General features: G+C 36.3%; 1 protein-coding gene across 1 annotated transcript in view; it reads right to left on the reverse strand.

Moving 5' to 3' along the window:
- NAALADL2 (N-acetylated alpha-linked acidic dipeptidase like 2) overlaps positions 1-24785 on the reverse strand; it is a 1488397-nt gene that overhangs the window by 789720 nt on the left and 673892 nt on the right. The window contains exon 5 of the mRNA XM_022571899.2: positions 8299-8800. Coding sequence (XP_022427607.2) covers positions 8299-8800 — 502 coding nt within the window. The remainder of the gene's footprint in view (positions 1-8298; positions 8801-24785) is intronic.

Below are 24785 nucleotides of genomic sequence, written 5' to 3' on the forward strand. Positions count from 1 at the left end.
ATTTGCTTACTAGGAAAGTAAGTAACCTAATCGTAGTATATAACCTCGAGGATAAAATAATGTGTGTGCGTAGGGAGCAGGGAGAGGGCAAGAGATGAGGGATAGGGTGGGGGGAAAGGGAGAAGGTGCGGGGAGAACCCTTTGATTCTACTTGACCATGGAGAAGGAATAAAGCAAGCCTTCAGGCTGAACTCGCCCTCGTCTGAGACAACCCTTTCCTGACACTGGCAGGGCATGAAAAGATCTGTGAGGGAATCTACTTTGCACCTCCATCAAACCTGTGATCATAGAAGTACCTTTCTGTGCGATTTTTACTTTCATTTCTTCTTTATAGAAAGGAAATGCTCTCTAGATTAAACAGAATATCATTAAAACCTGTCAAGTGACTGGCAGAGTGCCTGGTATACAGCAGACACACAACACGTTTTCATTAGAGAAAAGAAAATCCTCTACCTTCAAAATCAACTTTTTAGCACATGCTATGAGAATGTATATAAAATATGTTAAAAAGGCAAAGGTCTGATACATATATATATATAATTTTGAATTTCAGTAATGTACATGAATAGCCAGAAGTATATTTTCTTTTTAAAAAATGATAGTAGGTTTATATTTTGGGTGCACTGTCTCCCGCAATAAAGATTTACTGAGTGTCCACATACTATGACTCAAGGACTGGGCCAGACGCATAGTTCTTTCTCCACTGCAAGGTAGAAGGTAGTTTATGTCAACAAAGAGAGAGAAAATGAAGTACTGAGAGTTTCAAGGAAAGAGAGAACTCAATTGGTGGGAGATCAAAAAAGGGAATCATGGGAATTCCCTGGGGTCCAGTGGTTAGGACTCAGGCTTTCACTGAGGCACCTGAGCCACCCTCAAAGAATGCCTAGGATTGAGAAGGTGGCCATTGCACTCAAAGACCCTCTGTCGATAATCCTCATTCATCTTATTGGTGGGTGCTGCTCTTGTTCCAGACAAATGCCTAAGAATTGTGAAAGGCATAAGCTTTTATCTGAGTTGAGCCAGACATTTAAGAGAATTCATGTCACTCTACATGACACTGAGAAACTGAGTGAAGCAGTTGCTTTACTTCAAGTCCAGAGCAATAAAATACTATGGATAATTAAATAAATCTAATCCTTTGTATTCCTTTTGTGATTAAATTTAAGACAATGTGCATTTGTTATCTGGAAAAATCAATGATAGAATAGCTAATTACTTCCTTTAGGAAACATCACTCTATTACTGTTAAATTCATTCTGCTGTCATTTGCATAAATTGAATTATGTGCACTTTTTAAATACATTTACATGATTTTCTCCAATTCAAATGCCAGTTGCTTTATTGCCTTCGTATCTCCCAACATTCCTGCTCTCATCCCTCTAAATACTGAAATTGGAAAGGAACAAAAAACACAAACAGTAGAAAAGACAGAAGCCAAAATATAATTCAAGACAGAGGAGGGGCAGAAAGATGGCTGGAAAGTACAGCTGGAAACCAGAGAACAGTTGCTGATGGTATCACCATCATCAAGCCTTGCATTTTTAAAGTGTAACAGCAAAAAATATAGCCCTGTGGGATCAGAGGAGAGAAAAATCACTGAAGATAATTTATAACATTTCCTAAACTTTCAAAGAATTAATCAACAGCTAAGAAAATGTGGTGTTTTACTTAATGTTTGTAAAGATCATTTCACAGTATAACTTAACTCGCGGTTAATTACTTGTACCGAGCCAGAGAAAGATGAAAAATATTGCCCCTGTCCAAATAATGCAGACATTTTAAAAAATCTAGGGATTTTATTTTATTGTTCATTTGCTAACAAATAAAATGCATCAACTAAATAAAATCTAGAAAGATTACATAAAGTAATAGACTTTTTCTACTACAATATTCAGTAAACACGTTTTTAAATTATAAAAGGTTCATACATGCAAAAAGAAATATGAATGGTCAATTAAGATATAAAAGTTTGTCAGCACTATTTTTGGCCTATCAAAACAAAAAAATAATGAGGACCTAGAAGGCTGGCAGCCCTACAAGGCAATTTGGTAACTAACACAAAGCAAACAACTAAACAAATTTCAACTCTCCGAATCTGTGATCTGCTTCCAGGAATTTATCAGAAGGGAATAATTAAATAAGCACACAAAGACTTATGTATGAAAATGTTTGTAGAGACAAACTGAATGTACATTTATAAAGGATGGGCTCAATAAATTCATGTCCTCTACATAAGGGAATGCCAGCAGCATTTTAATGTACTGATTCAATTCTGTATTTACTAGTTTGAAAAATGGTTCTCAATATATTGTAAGTGGAAAAAAATTCAAAAGCAGATATCAAAAAATATATACATGGTACAATACAATTTTGCTTCTTGTTAGGTAAAGATAGAAAGAAAGAATAAAATTATGGGGGAAAAGGTGGTAGGGTTATGGGTGGTTTTTACTTTATTTTTTTCCAACTTTCTGTATACATTTTACTTATAAGAAGAAAAAATAATAGTGCCCCTTCCATAAAAAAAAGATATAATATTAACCATAATTAGAGTACCACATTTTCTCCTTTTCTTCTCACCATTTCACAGCATCTACAGCTGTCAAAAGGCAACATTCCTGCATTCAAAAATATACTTAACCTCATTGGTTTATTCACTTCAATTATTATTATAATATTATATTAGGTAACTAAATTTTGAAGCTTTCAACATGCTTTACTCTGTTCAGCAACGTGCTTATGATCTTTAGTATGCATATACGTATGCACACACATATAGGTCATTCGTTCAACAATATATATGATAAAGGCTCTGTGACTTGTACAGTAGAAATAAAACATGCGCCAGTCACATTTAAGCTTCTTCTAAGTTAAAGAGCTCTCCTAACAGCCCTAAGTAGACGTTTTATACAAGATGACCAGCATCCCAATTGGCCAAATCTGATTAGACTAGGGATAAGCACTTGACAGAGTCACAAACATCGCTGACCCCCAAAGGGAAAACAATCATATTTCATTCTAGCCCCATAGGCTAGAAGAGGAATGAAGGAATAATGTATTGGAGAACACAGCAGTGGGTACTGGGAGAAGAATAAGGCAAACAAAAAGTAGTACAGATGGAAAGGGAGATAAATCACTTTGGTGGTTCAACCCTTTAGTAAAAATTAGGGGACTGTGGCTACTAGGGTCCCTGGAGTTGACTGGATCCAAATTCCTTATCAACAAGCCTCATTCAAATGAATTCCTATTCACAGATTATTGTGTGAGCCCAGCCTCCTGTTTTGATACTTACAATAAACTTGCATTATCTAGTTACTGTTCCAAGTCACCAAAAGCATACATGAATGCAACTTTTAACGGCCTATTTTAAATCTCACGCATCTGAATATACCCCATCTGTTTACATGAAGATACATGAAAGAAATCAACCACCACTGTAAAAGAGTGAATGCCTTTTTCAAATAGCAGCAAGTATTTGCAGAAGTGACCAGGAGAATCTTATTAGAAGACTGATTAATACACACACACATGGCGTTCATATTCCTGTGCTAATGTTGAAAATGATTTTCTTTTATTTGATCAACATGATATAAAGTAGTTGGCTTATGTGGGCTTTATTATGGGATAACTAGGTCCATAAACTGGAATATGCTGTCAATATGTCTATCAATGATTCTCTGGATCAACACATTATTCAAATGTATTTTTTTCTAAAACATTACACATAAAAATAGCGCATGTGTAATCTCTACACTGAGCAAGCATGATTCAGGGAATGTAATCATAAAGCACTTTTTGTCTCCCATTTATATTAATTGGGGTTAGTTAGTTTGTTTGTTTGTTTTCCTGTTTCTGGATTAAAACCCCAGTAATTCTGGTCACTGTTAAGTGACCTGAGTTCCTTCAGTGAGTAATTAAAAGGTTCAGTGTCATTTAATAGTCAAAACTTTGAACTTTTCCCCACTTTTTGACCATCTCTAGATTGGGAAACTTACAGCCAAGGAAAGGAGAATAGTCAGTTTCTTCTCTTTGGGTTTTTACACCTCCTTTCTCAGAGCTTCTGACACCTCCAGGGTTGCAACAGAGCAAGTGAGAATAGCTAAAGCAGGAGCAAAAGGTTCTCACTGGACAGGAACTCTCAAGAACTGGCATGGTACTCTGACTGTAGCAGGAGTAGTCAGCTGAACTTTCTACTTGTCCACCTTCATCAGTTCTTTGGAGACCCACACACCCATCCCACGACTGGGGATTTCTCACCTTCCTTTAACATGAGTAATGTGCTCTCCTCTACCTCCTTCTTCCTTCTTCCAGGCATCTGACCAGACCTCTAGCTCTGTCTCTGGTAAGTTCTTTTCAGCCATGCAGGAAGCTTGCTTGCTCCTCCCCTGCAATCTCTCTCTTTCTGTTAGTCATTTCGGGCTGCTATAACAAAGTACCACGGACTGGTTGGCTTATCAACATTATGTCATAGTTCTCGAGTCTGGGAATTCTAAGATCATGGCACTGGCAGATTTGGTGTGGTGGCTGATAAGGGCCCTCTCCCGGGTTCACAAAGGATACCTTCTCCCTGTGTCCTCACATGACGGAAGGACTAGAAGTCCTGTGGGGTCTCTTGTATAAAATCTCAGCCCATTCATGAGGGCTCCAGCTTCATGAACTGAGCATCTCCCTCCCAGCAGCCCCACCTCCAAATACCATTACATTGGGCATTAGGATTTCAACAACATATGAATTCTGGGGCGGGGGGGGACACAAACATTTAGACCATAGTGATTTCTCTCCCTCTTCCCGTCTCCCTCTCTCCCTGCTTGGATAGAGTCCCTAGAAGGAAACTTTGCCATAGGCTACCTCAAACCACCACCTCTTCTTCGGCAATCTTATCCACAGCTAGCCAGTCCGTGACTTGTCATTTCGATTTCTTAGGTAGAAAGGCAGACACCCAGTTCTTCCAAGGAGTTCTATTAAACCCCTTCTTCACTGGACTTGAGGCTTCCTCCTTGAGAAAAGACTGGGACTTACAACACCATTAGCAGCTTTCTCCCCAAATCCTCTTTTTCCACTCTCCTCGTTCTCAGCTTCTCTAACCTCTCCTAGGCTACAACAGGGTCATCATCTCAAGGCTTTATACCATCTTTTTCTTTTTTCCTCCGAAGTTCTACATACTGGTCCTAGTAGTAGCAATTGTATTTAAGCCTCAGCTGAAAGTGAGACATCAAAATGCTAAAGCATTTTTACAGTATCTGGTTTTGATCTAAGTTGTCACTTATCTAAAATCAGAACTTAGCATAGCCTCTGAGTAACTATAGCTATATAATTTAGTATTTTATAATTGTGTTATAAATCAAAATTTTATTTATAATACTTTGAATAGAATCATAATATGAAAAACCTAAATGGTAAGTAAAATGATTTTCAGAATACATAATAAAATTGATGAATTAAACACAGATCTGTTCCTCACCTATTCATGCATTCATTTCCTCCCTTAGAAAAATAATGATTCAATGTCTGCTGGACAATAGTCTAATGATGGGCAAAGCAAGTAGGTCCATTCCTTCATGGAGTCTGCAAACTAATCTATTATAAAAAGAGTATCTTTTATATTGCATAACTGTTAGGATGTTTGGCAAGAACTGACATAGTCTTACAGCACGGGCAGGAATGGAGAACAAATAGAGGAGAAATACAGCAACTGATCGGTGAGAGCCCAAAACTGACCATAAATTGATGAAAAGAAACAGGAGGAACCCATGATGTACAGAGCCAATGCCAGAATGACTTAGTAAACACAAGAGATCATAATAAGGCATGTGGTTAGCATGACTACTGGGGGAACAGTTGTCTTTGGATGAAGAGTTGTAATTCGAAGAAAGTTATATAAACATATTTGTACCAAAATATTATTTTTTGATGAAAAAGACCTATTATCTCAGCAAGGAAAAAACTGTGGCTATCTGACAGGACATAATTGTGAATTTGTGCCCAACCATTGAATATTGCTTAGAAGTAAAATTGCCAGTGGTTATATTTTTTAAATATATAGTTTGTTGATTTTTGAGTTTAAGAGAATATAAGCCTTATGGTAATACAACTCCTATTCTGAGGGAAATGATGAATATGTTTACTTAATTATACATTTTCAACATTTTAGAACAGCTGCCTATTCACAAAAAGGACATGTCAGTTTTTAAAATTGTCTACAATGCTGGGAAAAAAAATAAGGCAAAGAAAGCCAAAGGAAGATAAGGAGAGAAAATATGCAGACTAGTTAGTATACAAAAGGCATGCCTGTAAGTTCTTTATGATTTCAATACAAGTTTGACTCTGAACTTACTAAAAGCCAAAGTAAAGAGGGAAGCAGGCTAGGTTATGAGATTCATTGTGTCCATCATTAAAAACTAAACAGTTGCTCAGGAAAAATGAGTTAAATCCATGGATCCTTTTCCAGAAGACACTTTCATAATGAAATGAATGTCTACCATGAAGTTAGAGTAGACAGAATTTTATGGAATTCTTCTATTTTCTTTCTTTCTCTCTTCCTCCCTCCCTCCCTCCCTCCCTCCCTCCCTCCCTCCCTCCCTCTCCCTCTCTCTCTCACATCCCTGTGCTGGTTAGATCTAATTTTTGGACAGACCCCTTGCCTTTCCCCTGCTGCAGGGATCTGAATGTTTTGGAATGAGTTTTCCCAGGCTCTGAGTCAGCAGCCTGCGTGCTGGGTTCAGACAACCAACGGAACAACTGGTAGGAGGGCAGGAGGAAGGGAGAAGCCACGGTACTTCTTACTCTGTCTTCAGTAGTACCCCTGGCTGAGATTACATCCCCACTGTCAGCCCAACCCCTGCATTTGTGTATGCAGAAAGTTCCAGCTTCCATCAAGTTACCCCAACTCCCTTTCCCCAGCGTAGGTTTAGTAATGGCTCCATTTTGTTGTTCATCTCTTGGCTACCTCAGTGTCCCCTGACTGGCCTCTCAGTTTTTCATCACTGATGGAATTATTTCCCTACTTTAAATGCCCTCTGCTTTAAATATTTAGGGAGTTTTCTTTTATGGTTGGATCCTGACTGATACAATCACTCATTATAAGACAATGCTATGTCTTTCACTCAATTCACTGTAAGTAATTTTACATTGAGAAATACCATGGAAATTGTTAGTATCTGCATATGACACATCCAGAGACGCTTATGCAACAGTAAATAGCAGACATAGAAGGGTGTAGAAAACAAATTCCCACAAGTCATTCAGATGTGATATTCAGAAAGAGAATTATAATTTGCCAACGTCAATACATGTGATATTTCAGCACACAGATTAAATGATGCATCTTCAGTGGGCATGCTCCCTAGAAGATCCCTAGAAATGCACATGTGCCAACATCTTGATGGTAATAAGTCAGTGTAACCCAGAAGGAATATCCTTATGACCTAGTATCCTTCTCTCTCATCTACCTACTATCAACAAACATGATTCACCTAGGATTATGCTTTATTGCCAGGTATGGAAGACATATGTGGAGGCTAATATCTAATCTTCCTCTTCCAGTTCCTCACTTCTCTAAATATGTTAACTAGGGAACCCTTTACAATTAAACATATATGCTAATGATATATCAAGCAACAAAATTTAAGTTACCCAATAGCTATATGACATGAGTGGAGCTTTTCCCAAGAATTCAGAATTATTAAGGCCTGATAAAAAATATTTTCTTATCATTTAACTTATTAACAACACATTCTGGCTAGAGAGGTCATATGCAAACTTACCTTAAAGAGAGAGGTGACCTTTTAGAATTGCCTGATATATGGAACGCAATGTGTTTCAATAAAAATACTCAACTGGGAAACTCAGTGATGCAGGGGACCAAATACGAGCAGTGCTTGTCTTACCTCTGTCAGTTATTTCAGTCCATAAAGCAAGTTTATTTTATTCTGATGTCATTAAAAATTTCAATCTTATGGCTAATGCCCTAGTTTTGATTACACACACATCCAGCAATCTTTGCATCCCAATTTGGCTTACCTGGGCTTTCCCAACAGGGAGAAAATACACTGGCTGGAGTCTATTAGTCTCCACAGTAGTTACGGTTCTTATTATCAATTATTAAAGCAGCACCATAAATTTGCATTACAGTATCGTAAATCTGAAAACGTGCACCCCCTCTGTGAAGGGGTTGCTGGTAAGTTATGTTTCTCAGCTTGTAAGACTAACCTTAAACAATAGAAAAATCACAGTATGATATTCCCTGTAAGACATCTTTCCCAGAAGATGCATCCCACCAACATCCATTTCTTGCATACCTACCTGAAAGACTTCCTAATATCTTCTGCTTGGATTGTCTTGAGAATCTCTTGGTGTAACTGAAGATCAAGTGTTCCTGAAGACGTAGCATTTGAAGAGCAGTTTTTATGTGTGTAATAGCCTATCAAAATTCCGGAAATAAATAAAATGCTTGCTGTGCAAAATAGTTTTAAAAGGCGGCAAAAGTTGCAGGGGTTGCTCTTTGGTGCAGATCTTGTATAATGGGTCACATAGTCAGACTCTTCTTGAAGTCGCTGAAACCTTCCTTTGGGTGAAGTTGCTGGTTGAATGGGATCGAGACTGAGGTCCGCAGTCTCTGAATTCTCCAGGTTCTGATTCTCAGCACTATCTAGCTGGAACTGGTCAAAACCAGGCTCCTCCAGTTCCTTTTCCATGTCCCACTCTAAGTCAAGGGCAGTGGCTTGGAGGTCATCATTGTCTAGGTACTGTGAATGTCCTGGAGCTCTTCGATCTGCATTGACCTTCTGATAGGCCATCTTTTTACCTGTGAAAATAAGAGCAGTATATTTTCTGAAAATAAATCAACAAAGACAACCTCCAAGGTGAAAACAAAACAGTAATCTATATTAGCTGTTCATAAAATTTTAGTGATTTTAATCAGGGGAAATACTTCATTCCTATAGAAAATCATATATTAATTATTTAATCTTATGTTTTGCTGTTGATGTTTACTATAGAAAAAAAGACAAGCAATAAATAAAAGTAGAAGGCACCTGATGCAAAAGCTATGAGAAGACATAAAATACACACACACAAACACGCACTATTCTTTTGAAGCTCAGGAGAATTAAAGTCACAAATGCACAACTGCATTAAAGACAATGTATTACAATGAAAGCCAAGTTTAAGCTTATACATTTTCAAAATCACTTTTAAGAAAAACTGAGGACAGAAGCAATAAAGTGTGATTTGTTAAGTTAAGGGGGGAAAAAAAGACCCTGGGATCAGTTACATCACCAGAGCTAATTTTAAAAACACAAATTCAGGGTAAGAATGAGGACAACAAAATTAAGTAGCACCTCTATAGAAATCCAAGAAGCAAAATATGGTGTATTGCCTAGTCATGAGTTATCAGAATGACTGGAAAACTTTAAGGCTACCGTAGAAAGCCAACATGTTTTATGGAATTAGTGACATGAATTGGCCTGGCTCGCTGAACTTTAAATAAAAGTCTGGGATGGCATCCATCCAAAGAGGGAAGCCTTTTGCCAGGATAGGAGAGTTTAGTTTCATAACCTTGCTACTGAGTGGCAGATGGAGGCTTTTCTCCCCTACACAGTTTTGGATGACAGTTTGTTGTATCCTGCAGAGCAGTATTAGGAAAACTGGACTAATTAACTACAAGTGGTCTTCGGTCTGTATTCAGTAACACACTGGTGTGTTGTAGTTGCACATTAGGAGTATTTATACTTAAATTTTCTGTGTATTAGATTTGTCATCCCAGCTGGATTCTAAGGTCCCTCACTACATTTTACGATTTTTCTATGGACCCCACTGTGGTGAGTGAAAAACAGAGCTCAGCTGACAACTGATTTGCTAAGTGTCTTAGGGCGGGTTGTTAACAAGTGAACTCTAATGAAAAATATACAAACAAAGACTTCATGAAAGGGAGTGGCATTATGTACAGAATTATGGGTGTATACAATTCCAATCCTGGCTGACAGAGGTCCATATAAATTAAAATGTCCTGAATGTTTAAGAGAGTTCAAGTACAATTAAATATTAAACTTTACAAAATAAAAATTCTAATTCCGACTAGATTTCTCATCTGCTACGATACCATTTTTGATTTATTCTTGTCCAGAGCTGAATCAATAAAGGTGAGTACCTAATACATATCAGGTATGGGGATAGGCAATGAAAACAAAGATGAACGGGTCCCTATTCCTCAAGTAGGGAATGATTCAATAAGAGAGACAGACATTTGAACAAACAAGTATGTCACAAAATATGCAAAGCACAAGGGAGACTCAGGGGTGACAGATTCTAGCAGAGAATATGGGAAATAATTCCCCACCCAAAGTTATTTCTGAGGTACTTCTGGAGAGAGAGGAGGAGTTAAACTAGGACACACCAGGGGTGTGAGAGGAGAACAGCCAGGCAGGAGAAAATGTATAAGCACACGGAGGAATACAAGTGCACAGTGCATGGTACGTGGACCATTTGAAAAACCCAGACTGGTGTGCGAACCAGAGCTGGAGAAAAAGCTAGGAAAGGGTGACCGTAGGCAAAAGGCTTAACTTCTTTGCAGCACAGGGTCTTCATTTGTGATATGGGCATGGTGATAATATAAACATCATAGTGCTGTCACTAGGAATAATTGAGACAGTGATCCTAAAACATCCATTGAGTGTCACGTAGGCTATATAGGTTTGAAGAGATATTTCTGGCATTAGAGGAGAGAGGATTGTCAAGGATTGTTGGAAGAAATAAAATGAATTAAATATTGCAGAAGAAATTATATAATTCTGCAGGACATTGTGGAGAAGGGGAGCAGGTTGCATAATACACACACACGTACACTCACACACACGTATATGATAAGTTTTTGCTTGTTTTTTTCGGTTTTTTTTTTTTTTTTTTTTTTTACAATTAGTCTGTATGTAGAGACTAAAATATTTTTAAAAAGTACCACATGACATAGCAACTCTTACCATGCAGATACTAGTTGGTACTACGTATTAGAACAGCCTCAGGAGTGACTCTGCAGACCCCTTTCGTCCCTCCCTCTTTTCCTTCCTCTTTTCCTCTCCCTTTTTTCTGCTTGGCCTGGTTTCCATGATGATTCAAGAATGTGCATTATTTGAATTCTGTCTTTGGTCACATCAAGACAAGCAGAGAAAAGGAGTGATATATGGAGTCAGTGATAATTATTCAGACAGGTTAGGAGATGGTCGATTAACTGATAGAAGAAGAAGACTTTAAATCATACTTGGTTAAAACAACAACAAAAATAGTACAAGACAATACTAGAGAACAGGAAAAACCTGAAGGCAGTAGAAATAAAGTAACCTTTAAAATCCATGATTCTAACCTCTCTCATATTACAGAAGAGGAAGCTGAGGTCCAAAGTTGAGTCATTCTTTAGGCTGAGAAAAGTGATGTTTGGGGACACACAAGGTGATGTGTGGTTTTATAAAAATATGAGATTAATAAGTTAGTCGTAACTTAATAAGTTGTGGGGTTAAATACCCCACAATCCATTTTTTTTAATGTACATTGCAAAATACTGCAATATCTTGGCAGTAGTCAATTTTTTTTCTTGTTTGGCTTAAATATCAATCAATTCCTATCTTGACATGATATTATGATATTTACTTCTCTAACTGTTCAGTTTATGCATTATTGATTTACTTAGACACTATCTCAACATAGTTTTCTAGACTTTTTCCTCCCATTTTAATGACTCAGAGTCTCTCTAAAGGTTTTGGGTTTTTTCTGTTTTTTGTTTTAAATTGAATTGTAGAGTGTGTTTTATGCTCAAGGAAGACTTGGCACACAGGAGTTACTACAGAAATCTGAAATCTCTAATTCTGACCTCTAATACAAACATTCAAAGTCATTTCTCTACAAATCATTTACAAACCAACTGCAGTGATGAGGAAGAGTTTTCATTTCTAGCCTGACAATAGGTATTCCATCATCTGTACATCAGCAATTTAACGCTTTTCAAACATCAGACAGAGCCATCAATTAGAATGTAATGTAGATACAGATATTAACTCCTCACCATGATGGATGTCTGCCTGACACGCTTACTACCACTTTTGGACTCATTACACATTTATAAATTTACACTAAATTCTATCTTCTAGGAGAGCAGTATCTGGGTAGATCAAGCCACTTGATGTAAAAAAAAAAAAAAAAAAAAAAAAAAACCCAAAGGATTTTAGGAAAATTTCCAAGAAAATAAGTATGTGATGACATCTATAATGAAGCATTTAACCACTTATTTGATAAATTTATATTAGAGATCCATTAGAAATTCATTTCTTTAAAATTATCTTGCCTTAAGGAAAATAGTGTAGCTTTTTACAAAAATATAAACCTCAGCCCTGACAGTTTTGTTTCACTTAAGGTATTTAAAATGAACTCCTCAAAAATTAAACTGAGTAACAAACTATTAAATAAAACTAATAACATATTTAAAGTAAGCACCAATTATTTCATTTGTCCCACAAAGAATGTAGCTTTCTTTAAAAACCTACTCCCCATGAGGTCAAGTAAAGGAAATACCACACTTTTTTCAAGAGAACTTTCAAATTCCCACAACAGAAATTTTATATTATAAAAAGAAATCTTCAGCGAAATCAGCATGTCTTAGGTACGATTGCATAATTATGCCAAACTTCATATATTTTCTGTAACTGATGCACATGATTCATTTAATTTATATTGTCATATTATTTATAGCTACCCTATATGAGTAATTTAAAAAATACATGTAGTAGATTTTGGAATCTACCACATGAATGTTTCCCTCAAAAGTATGTACTTAGGTGTAGACCAGTCATAGAAACTTGCTACATTTCTTAAAACAGAAATATTTGTAGCATCCGTACATTCTATATTATACTTATTTTTATAAAATGCAATTTTTATGAAAAGTGCAATACATTCCCCATGTTTTCAACATATCTTATTTGCTTAGGTGAGATCCTTTCCCACCCAGGCCCACAATGAAGGCTAAATTGTTATTAAAATTCAATATACTCAAAAGTTTATCATTTATATACACTTATTCTTTTCTAAGGAAAAGAAAGCAAATACAAGATGAACTAAAAGGTATTTCTTCTATACTATGACAAGCTTAGATCAATAAAAAATGAAGTTGTATTTTTACTAAGCATATGGATAGTTTAAAATAAATTGATGCTTCCGAATGCTTTGTTTCACACATTTTTACTGGCTGAAACTAAGTAAATTATGTAGAAATAAAAGATGAATACAGAAATAGGCTGAAATTTCAACATATAAAATACAGTCTCTGGATGCTGCAAATCTAACAACACAACAGCTGGCAAATATTTTAGATGATAAATACATGTTAAACAAAAGTTTCATTTTAATAAGTTATATATTACAAATGTCACTTAGAAATATGATTATGACACGTTATCTTGCTCAGCAATCACAATGAGGGAACTTATTACATGAATGCCCTGACCTTATTGATCTCTAAATTAGCAGACTCTATAGTCAGACTACCTGGTTCAAGTCCTAGCTCTGCTATGTAATTTAGACCAGTCACTTAATCTTTTTATGCTTAAATCCCTTATTTGTACAGTGGAAATAATAAGAGCACTGTATTTGCAGCATTACCATGAGTAAATGATATAAATTATTAAAGATGCTTATAACAAGGTCTAACATGGTGTAAGTGATCCACTAACAAAGCACCACCCCAGAAATTCTACAGAGTTTAGGAAAATAGAAGGATTTGGCACTTACAATTTTAAAATACAGACTTAACGAAATTAAATTATGACCAGAGGGCTTAAGTTTCAATAACAAGAACCTGGAGATAATGAGAGATGGAGCAGCGCGCTCAAGCACTTCTGAAGGGGAAGCATCTGTTCGTCATTAGCTGTAGTTCAGATAGATAGGAGAGAAGTGTGGCTAATATGTACATAAAAGTCATTATTACATTTTACTTGTAACCACCAATTCTATATCTTGTTATTATAGAGTTTTCTTTTCAGTCAATTTACAAAAACAACAGAGCTTTTCCATAATGCTCAAGAATTCAGTTTAACAGTTCCAGGAATTAGTGATAATTAATCATGAACATGGGTTATGTATGTTTTTGGTAGAACACCATGTTTGTCGTAGGTGGTTGACTTAATCCACTGACTATGATGATACCGATAGCATTTTAACTCAACCAGTATAAAAGACTGTGTAGATCTTATTAGAATTACGAACACATCTAAAGGCTTTTCTACTTGTAAAAGTTATTTTACAAGTAAAATAAATAAATGAGTCTGGCAGATTAACTTGAAAACATAAGGCAGAATCTCAATTTCCGATGACAGCTCTATGATTGAATCTTTATCGTACAATGGGGAAAAAATATATTCATATAGTGTTTCCTGAAGCTTTGAATATCAAATCATTTGCTGGTTGGAGCAGATTGATTTGAGGCAAAGGCATTTCTTAGAAATGTCAGTGCATCATCAAAAGGTATTCATTATGCACCTTCGTGCACCATTACTTTAGATGCTGCACCAGTGAACCAGGAGTGCCCGGAGGGATTTTTAAATTTAAGTTTAAGGATATTCCTTATAGGCTGAAAACACTTGACATAAATTTTTCAGTATGAACCTAGTTTGTACAAATAAAGCCCATATTTGTGGAATAAATTTTTGTTGTTGAAAGCTTTAATGGTCTCAGCTTGAGAGCAGGGCCAAAGATAAAACTATAAAAAGAGTAATTCAGAAGACTGTTCTCTGACTTAATTTTTCAGTATAATGAGATTATTTTTCCCATCTAGTTTTGTGAAATGGCCTCAGCAATTGTTACAGTGTCTGGAAAGGTGGTTAAGAATGCCTTATTGCAAATTTGTATATTAACTGCATAAAAGAAATGACAATAATTATTTGTTGTTCATGCTTCACTAACTGAATAAAGAGTCTATAAAGTAAGGGGAAGTTATTATCTGTGCTTTATTTTTAGAAAAAAAAATTAGGCCAAGCCTACCCTGAAACAGGTAATAGCACACTCAGTTTAGGCAGAGCAGATCATTAAGCTGGAGAGTATAAAATTAAAACTTAACTCTGAGGCCTGAGTTACCTTGATCTCTAAATGACATGTAAAAGGTGTGCTTCTAAGATGCCAAATTAATGAGCTTTAAATTGCAAAATGAAGTCAAAACCATCTGAGGGAAAATTACTTGATGAAATCCAGCAGGTTTGTGTAAATGTGTTTTATATCGCTTGCATATGTATGACCACCTGCCAGTTCCCTGAGTGGGCCTGCCTTTCTTTGGGTACCTGTATGTAACAGCAATTTGTGTAACACACTCTAACTGAATGGTTAGTTGGGCCCATCTGAGAGCTCCTGTACTTACAGTAAGGTTTTCCAATATTAGAATGATATAATTCAATATAGAACTTGGCAAAGAGAAGAATTAATTTAAATGACCTGAAATAATAGAGTGCGCTCTATGGGTTACTTGAACAGGTAGATACTCTATATAATACTAAATGTTCGAACTATCATGGGAGTTTCAATTTCCACTAACATCACAAAACTCTATCTAGGGATGTGTAAACAGTTCTATGACTCCTTTCCTGGTCCTCTTAGTGTCTGATTTCCCTCTAGATTCTAAAGTGTCTTCTTTTTTTTCTTCCTGGTCATCATTTCCATTTATAGTAAAGTATTTAGAGTATTTATTTACTTCTACAGAATTTACATTCTTTTACCCTTCAGAATATGGATGTGGCTTACATTAGATATGCACATACATGAGATAAATGACACCATAAACCATAAAATAAAGAAGAGTAGAGGGAAAAAAACTCCGATAGTCTGACTAAGGAAAGCCACTGAAATTGAGTTTTACTGTAGTTAAGCTTCACTGCAGTCAGGGTGCAGAAGGGCATCTGTGGGGTCTTCTGAGGCTCAGTCAGCCTTCCCCTAATCTCACTTGGTAATCACAAGGCTGTCAGTCTTAGCTGAAGAGTTTATTTTTATTTTTTCTGAGTTATCTCTTTTTGTAGTTGCCAAGTTCCATGTTGGTAAGCTATCAGCATTTTTCTCTATCTAGTCAGAGAAATCCGTGTGTCTCCTTTTTATCTTTTACTCCTGGATTTGGATATACAACCATGCCCATGTTATGGTATCCAAAATCATATGCTAATAGATGATTTATTGGGCCCTTAAAATGATCCAGGACTTACTAGAAGGTTAGCACTTTACATACATACTGTCGTTTAATTAAACAATCCTATGTGATAAGTACTATTACTATCCCCATTTTACAGATGAGGTATCTGAGACTGAGGGATTAAGTCATTTCCCCAAGTTCTCACAGCTATTCAAGTACAAGCAGCTGGAGTATCACACCCGACCTGTCAAATTCCAAAACCTGCTCTTTTTAAATATTACAACATTCAGACTCTCTGAAAGTTCCCAAAGTTGGTATGATGTTAACAACTTCAGAGACCTGAGGGGTTTATTTATCCCTGGTTTGTCACCAATATGACTACAAACACCAGGAGTCTCGATGTCCATTAAATCTGAATGATCCTGCCTTGATCTTTAGATCCCCGGGGGCTGCTGAGACTCCAGGACCTAAAAGATCTCCGTGGTTTGCTCTCGACAGTGCCCTAGCAGACACTGATGTTTCCTGGCCCTGTAGTTTTTAAATAAGGGAGAACTGCTTCCAAGTCCGTTGCTCTGAGCAAAACAACTGTGCTTAGAACTTGAAAGCTACAGTTCACATTCAACCTGCCACTGTCCTGTTTTCAGACATTCAAAACCTTTGTTCCACCCCTACTACATGTGTTTTACATGGGCCTAAGAGGGCTTCGAGAGTGTCAAGAGTTAAAATGTCAATACAGTCACTGCTCCGCTCCGAGAGCTGTCTGCCAGGAGGAGCCTCTTAGCTTGATAGATACACTGCAATTTTCCATCCTTTCAGCCAACGTGAATAATCTTAACTTGCTGCTTTTTGACTATGGCTCTTGGATTTCTGGGAACAGACAGATGAAGCTTTTACCTACATAATACCACTACGCACTCTATTTTTCACTTTTTTCAAAGGTGCTTTATTGGCTTACTTTTTAAATATCTTTACTCTTCAAAAAGTATCAACAGGTTTCTACAAACTGTAAGTGCTTTATTTTAAAACTCAGATCCCTAATGTTTCCTAAAATCATAACACAGAAAGCCTATTCGACGCCCAGGTTGGTAATTCAATGCACCCAGAATCTGTGCTTTTCATTTTCTGAAATGGTTCTTTTCATACTTGCTCCTTTAGGGTGTTATTAGGAAAAAGTGTTAATATATCATGATACTGTGGTTAACTGGTGGGAAAGGAAACATCCCAGAAAAGCACATGGGTAGAGAATATTTATGTTCACTTAAAATTCAGTTACTAAGAAAATATGTATCATATGAACCGTCCCAAATCTTTATTGGGTAAATTCTGAAAAACTATTCTTCAAATAAAGATCCAAGAGCAATATCCCGATGTAAAAATTATAGTATTCAGCTTATATAAACTGTTAGACCATGGAGTTAAGAAAATTAAAATTGGGGATTTAACCCAAAATACGATAGGAATAGAGTGCAGTTAACAGCATGGTATGCTCCTTATAAGACAAAGATCTTATATATTAATTCACTTTACCTTAGGACTAAAAATGAATTTAAGTGAATTATTATTTCTGCACAAGTAGTAGGAATATATTAATGGTAAGAAAACTAAGAATTATGAAGTTTTCAATTGACAACTGATGGCAGAGTCAAAATTGAAATGCTTTTTAAGAATTTCTCTAAAAGCTTTTGCACAGCAAAGGAAACTATAAACCAGATGAAAAACCAGCCCTCAGAATGGGAGAAAATATTTGCAAATGAATCAACGGACAAAGGATTAATCTCCAAAATATATAAACAATTCATCTAGCTCAATATTAAAAAAAAAAAAAAAACCAATCAAAAAATGGGCAGAAGACCTAAATAGACATTTCTCCAAAGAAGACATACAGATGGCCAAGAGGCACTTGAAAAGCTGCTCACCATCACTAATTATTAGAGAAATGCAAATCAAAACTACAATGAGGTATCACCTCACACCGGTTACAATGGGCATCATCAGAAAATGTACAAACAACAAATGCTGGAGAGGGTGTGGAGAAAAGGGAACCCTCTTGCACTGTTGGTGGGAATGTAAATTGATACAGCCACTATGGAGAACAGTATGGAGTTTCCTCAGAACACTAAAAACAGGATTACCATATGACCCAGAAATCTCACTACTGGGCATATACCCTGAGAAAACCATAATTCAAAGAGAGTCATGTACCACAATATTCATTGCAGCTCTATTTACAATAGCCAGGACATGGAAGCAACCTAAATGCCCATTGACAGACGAACGGATAAAGAAGAAGTGGTACATATATACAATGGAATATTACTCAGCCATAAAAAGGAATGAAATTGGGTCATTTGTAGAGACGTGGATGGATCTAGAGACTGTCATAGAGAGTGAAGTAAGTCAGAAAAAGAAAAACAACTATTGTATATTAATGCATATATGTGGAACCTAGAAAAATGGTACAGATGAACCGGTTTGCAGGGCAGAAATAGAGACACAGATGTAGAGAACAAATGTATGGACACCAAGGGGGTAAAGCGGGGGGTGTGGGTCGTGGTGATGGGATGAATTGGGAGATTGGGATTGACATGTATACACTGATGTGTATAAAATAACTAATAAGAACCTGCTGTATAAAAAAATCAAAATAAAAAAAATTATCTCAAGCAGCATAAGAGAGCAACAATTTGCCCAAGATTTTGCTATTCTTTCTTACTTCTAAAATGCCATATCCATAATTTTATATATATATATATCTGAAGCTAAATAAGAATATATTTTTGCAATATTTTCTTCTAGGCCTCCTACTCATACAAAACATAAAATGGTATCTGGAAAAAAGTTGACAAAATTATTATTTTAACGTACAAAATTCAAGTTCTTTCTATAAAAGACCTTTAAGTATGATAATACTAGTGACTGTCAACCTTTTCAGAAAAAAGGATTTATTGAAAAAGAAACAGGATGAGAAATACTACAACAACATATTACATCTGTATGACAGTTTGACATTGAGAAGTTAATTTTTATTACTAATTTACATATATGCACAGTAATAGTTTTGGGTAAATTAAAGCAACTAAATAATTTACTAAAATCTATATTGGGCATTGCTTATGTCATTTATATTTTATTTATGAACAGGATTATAAAAAATGGAAGACCTCCAATGGCACATAAAAGTAATGTTGATAAGAAATTAAATGTCAGGCAAAAGGCATGAAAATGCAATATTCACAAAGCATTAAATGTAAAATATTTAACAGAGCTTTTATATAATTGGGACTATTGAAAGGTAGTTTATTATAATACATGCAAAATTTTAAAATTCACCTAGCTCTTCAATTTTAAAATGTCAAATATTATTACTTTACCAACATGAATTTTAGCTTCTTTTCTCTTTTCTTTCTTCCCATAATAAGTCTTTTTTCTTTATATTATTTGCCTCCCTTCAGCCATTCCCATTATTTCATTTTCACTTTTCCATTCTTACTTATTTCACTATTGATGTCTCAGGAAATTGTTGAAAATAAAATAACTGACCACAAAGAGTTCATTTCATTCTCTTCTATATATTGGGAGTGATATATCTTGAATAAAAAATCAGTGGATGTATTTGAAATGATGACCTCATGGCCAAATTAAAGATTATGTTTGGCCCTACCATTCCAAACACACCAAATCTTGACTCTTCAAAATAACAGTAAAACTCAACTTGCCCTTAACCTGCTGCTTGCTGCTTGGGAGTTCCATTCTCTGACACTCTAGGAAAAATGAAAGGCCTTCTCTCTAACACTTCTATATAGGTTTCCTTCAGCTATTGCGACTGGTGGCCCTTCTCGTTCCATTCATCCTCCGTAACTATGGCCCTCAAACAAAACCGCTCTCTCTCAGTAATAGATTTTAGGAACCAAAGCTTTCTTTTTCTTTTCTTTATCCTTTTCTTTTTTTCAACCCTGTAAAGGATTGAGGTATTTAATCATTCCTGAGAAATTTAAAAATATTTCAGAGCCCAAAATAATGGAAATATTATGGTTTCTGCCTAAAAAGAAACATAATCATTAAGGTTGTGGAAAATCAAAGTTAAGTTCAAAATTAAAATGGGAATGAGCATTGCAACACAAGGTGTAAATGGATGACCTTGACTAGTTTAATTGTACTAAAGAGTATAGTACTAGGGGAAAAAATGCACACATTTATGTATCACTATGTACCCTCTACTTATATCAATTCATTTAACCATCAAAACCATACCATGAAGTTACCATTGTTATCATCCCCATTTTACAAATAAGGACACTACAGAGAGAGAGAGTTGAAGTCACTTGCTCTAGATAACACAGCACTTGAACTCAGGCAGTATGGTTCCAGTGCCTTTGTTCTTAACCACTCTGCAATCGTGACCAAAATCAGTCACATGAGAGCATATTTTTAATTCCTCCAAAAATTAAGAAAAATACATAGAAGAACATCACTCAATTTTCCCGCAATCAAGCCCTAATAACATTGTGTAGTATGACCTTTTCATATAATCTCCATCCCTAAGTAGCTTCCTTAGAATCTTTCAGAAAAAAAGTGAAGACAGGAAATGAATAAACTCACCCATTCACACACCCATGGAAGCCTCTACTCTCTAGCCTCACTAAACTGGCTTGTGGCTTTCCCCAATAAACTTCACATCCATCCTCATGGCTACTGGTGCTAAGCTCATGATTTTATTTTAATTAATTAAAAATTTTTTCTTTTCAATAGACTTTTCCTCTCTGGTTCTGCCTTCAAGAATTAGATCTTATTAATATTTTTATTGCCCATAGTTTTTATAATAATTCTTTGACCATGTAAACATTTGTTGGACTAAACCCAGAATTTTGACAACCCCTGAATAATTCACAATCCCCTCACATTTAAATCTATGGTCTTTCAGAAATACATACATCTTAAGAGCGATCATTTAACTTAAATATGACAGCTCTTAACGAAACAGACTAAATCATAGTGCAATATTTATTTGCTAAAGTGTCTTATGAGAACTGTAATTAAGGCATGAATAACTTTTACGGAGAACAAATCCTTGAAGCCCTGAGCACAAGAAGTCCAACTACCCTGTTGGAGAGGCCATGTGGAGAAGCACTGAGACATATGGAAAGGAAGCTGAGTCCAGGCATCCAAATCAATGTGCCACACATGTGAGAACAGACCAGCCACCAGCTGATTTCCGTGTGACAAGCACGTGGAGCCATTGGCCAGGAGAGACCTGACCATATTCCTGATCAAATAAGAAGACATAGGGGCTTCCCTGGTGGTGCAGTGGTTGAGAGTCCGCCTGCCGATGCAGGGGACGCGGGTTCCTGCCCCGGTCCGGGAAGATCCCACATGCCGCGGAGCGGCTGGGCCCATGAGCCATGGCCGCTGAGCCTGCGCATCCAGAGCCTGTGCTCCACAACGGGAGAGGCCACAACAGTGAGAGGCCCGAGTACCACAAAAAAAAAAAAAAAAAAGAAGACATAATAAAATGGTGCTTGTTCAAAGCTCCACCATATGGGGGTAGTTTGGAACTCAGCAATAAACAACCAGAATACTACTAAAGCTCTTTTTCCAAAGCAGAAATCTGACCACATCGCTTGACTATTTAAGATCCCATGAGGGGTTTTATTCTGCACTACCAGGACATTTCACAGACTCCTTTCCAAGGCACAGAACACCTTTGTGCCCTGGCCTCAACTTCCGTTCTGATCCTTTTCCTTACTTCCCGCTTTCAGGAACACATCACACACCTTGCATGTGCTCTTCCTCTGCCTGATTTGCCCTCAGGTTCAGGTTCATGGAGGTAGTTAATTTGTGTAGTTTTTTATCTTTAGAGCCTAGCACGGTATTTGGAACCTTGTAGTTGCATAATAAATGATAGGTGCACAATAGGTATGATGTCTTGAAGAAAGTACAGAATTTAGGGTAAGATAATTGCCATTTTATCAGCAATGCATCTTATTGCAATTACTTCAGCTCATTCACGTTTTAAAAGAGGATGTAGTATCTATTCTATATATCTCTAAGTGTTAATTGATGAATAAAATTATTTAAAAGGCAGTTGATAAACTGTAAAACCCAATATAACTGCTATTGTTTTAAAATTCTAAACTGTTAGGCATCAAGAGAGCTAGGTTTATTTTTTGTTTGTTTCACTTACTTTTAATTGAGGTAACATTGGTTTATAACATTTTATAAACTTCATGTGTATTACATTGTAATTCAACTTCTGTATACACACGACCAAAAGTCTCCTTTCCATCTGTCCCCATAAAATTGACTCACTTTACCCATTTTTACCCTACCCCCACCACACTTAGGTTCAGATTTAAGATCCACAGTTCCTAGCTATGAACCCCAGAGCAAATCACTTTTCTCCATACGTAAAATTAGATTTATGTGTGTGAAAAACCAAATGAGATAACTGATAAAATATTTTAAGAACTATTTATCATTATTATATAATTAATCAAAGGCTTAATGATGAATAAAAATTGATTAATATGAATTGAGTTCATCACTCTCATGTCTATATCACAGGCAGCCATCCCAATTTCTGAATATTGCTGCTGGGAGGAAAAACCACAAGTGAATTTGTACAAGTGCTTAAATTTCTCTTATCACTGAGCAGGACATAAGAGACCAGAATGAGAGAATGAAACAGGAGACTTCTGGGGTGTGTGTCAGATGTGAAAATTGTAACGGGGGATGGGTACACAGAAGCAAAAGGAGGAAGGAAGTAACTTCTGGAGAGAAGGCTTCTGGAAAATCCATCCTAGAACTTACCAACTTCGAGTCCCTAAGATACATTATGAAGTTACTTATATCTTTCAGAACTGATGTCTGTAATGTGGGCATACACAGAGTTAAAAACAAAATCAGGTCCTATCTCTTGAGGGGGAAAATGTGAAGAGATCTATGGGAGAAGATTAATCAACTTCCCTTCTGCCCATAATGCATTTTGAAAGGAATCTGTCCAAAAAAATCCATTTAGCTATGCCCAGAACAATCAAGACTGTGTAGAGATTGAAGTGCCTCAGTCCACCTGCTGATGATATTTATTACTTTTTGGCACCTTCTACATATTTACCAAGCCTACGTAAAAGAAAGCTATGCTTCTTATTTCTAGGACAAAAACAGATGGTGCTTCCAGCAGGTAATAATTTAATTAAATGGCTCCTAAAGCATGAACAAATTGTTCCAAAGAAAAGAAAATATTTTTATTTATTCTTTAAAAATAGGGAGGGGGGAGAGAAAAACTAAATCAAGTTTGACTTTTTTTTTTTCCTCCCCCGTTGCGGAGCACAGGCTCCGGACACGCAGGCTCAGCGGCCACATCTCACGGGCCCAGCCGCTCCGCGGCATGTGGGATCCTCCCAGACCGGGGCACGAACCTGTTTCCCCTGCATCGGCCGGCGGACTCTCAACCACTGCGCCACCAGGGAAGCCCTCAAGTTTGACTTTTAATGCAACAAAACTAGAGTTTACTAAATCTCCTGCTCTTAAAAACAAAGGGCATCCCCCTCTCTGCCTTGCACCTCAACTGGAATCAAAATTGTAACAAATGATATTAATGTTGTTCATCAAGTTTCATTTTTCATCTCTAAGAAATAAGTTCAAGCTAAAATGAAACACTTTTTGATAATGCTGAAATCAGATATTCTTGGAATAGGATTAATTTTTATGATATTTAAATGAAGTTTCATAATGCACTTTGTGGACTCAGGATAGAAACAGATTATATATCTAAAATGCAGATTCTAATAATCAAAAACAAAGTCTTTCATTCCACTTAAGGCCAGGAGGCCCTTTTAAAGCTCCTGTGACACATGCATCAAAGATGTTATAAAAGTAGAAAACAGTAACAATGTTGCAGCAAAACATAGTAAAGAGCATTCACTTGGGTTTAAGACAGAAATGCATATGAATCCCACTACTGCCACTTACCAACTTTGTGACTTTAGGACAGGAAATTAATTTTTCTAAGATTCTGCTTCCTAACCTGTAATGTACATACATGCATACACACACACACACACACACACACACACACAGAATGACTGTAGTTATGGGGTCACTGTAAGACTTCAATGGATAAATTTCAAGCACTTAGCACTTTCTTAAGACAGAGTAAGTATTCTATAAATGGCTGTCAATCATCATCACCGGTAAGATTAAGCAACAAGAATATGTGTACAGTATTGGAGCTATAAGAATAGAAACAAAAATATATAAGGATATGCTTCAAGTAAATTATATCAGCAAAGACGAACTTCTACATACACACATAAAGCCTAATCAAGAAGTAAACCATGGGGTCTAAAGAATTCAAGAATGGTGAAACTAAGAAGGGTTTTGATGGAAATTAAAGCTGTGCCTTGAAAAATGAATAGGGCTTAAGAATTAAGTCACTAAAGAAATAAAGAAGATAAGCTCAAGCAGGAAGCTGGGAATAAGTATCTGCATATAGGAGTCAATGAAGGGACTCTCTTGAGAAAAAAGAACATATCAGAGGGTGGTAGAAAATAAGTTTTAATTGAGGGGACAGGAAACGTCTACCTATGTAAAAGGTGATCATTGCAGGTTCTTCGAGGATAAAGATTCATGAGAGTTATGTTTC

This window comes from Delphinapterus leucas, chromosome 4 (genome assembly GCF_059928025.1).
Source record: "Delphinapterus leucas isolate spDelLeu-1000000601 "Yukka" chromosome 4, BTC_Dleu_Yukka2, whole genome shotgun sequence".
NCBI lineage: Eukaryota > Metazoa > Chordata > Mammalia > Artiodactyla > Monodontidae > Delphinapterus > Delphinapterus leucas.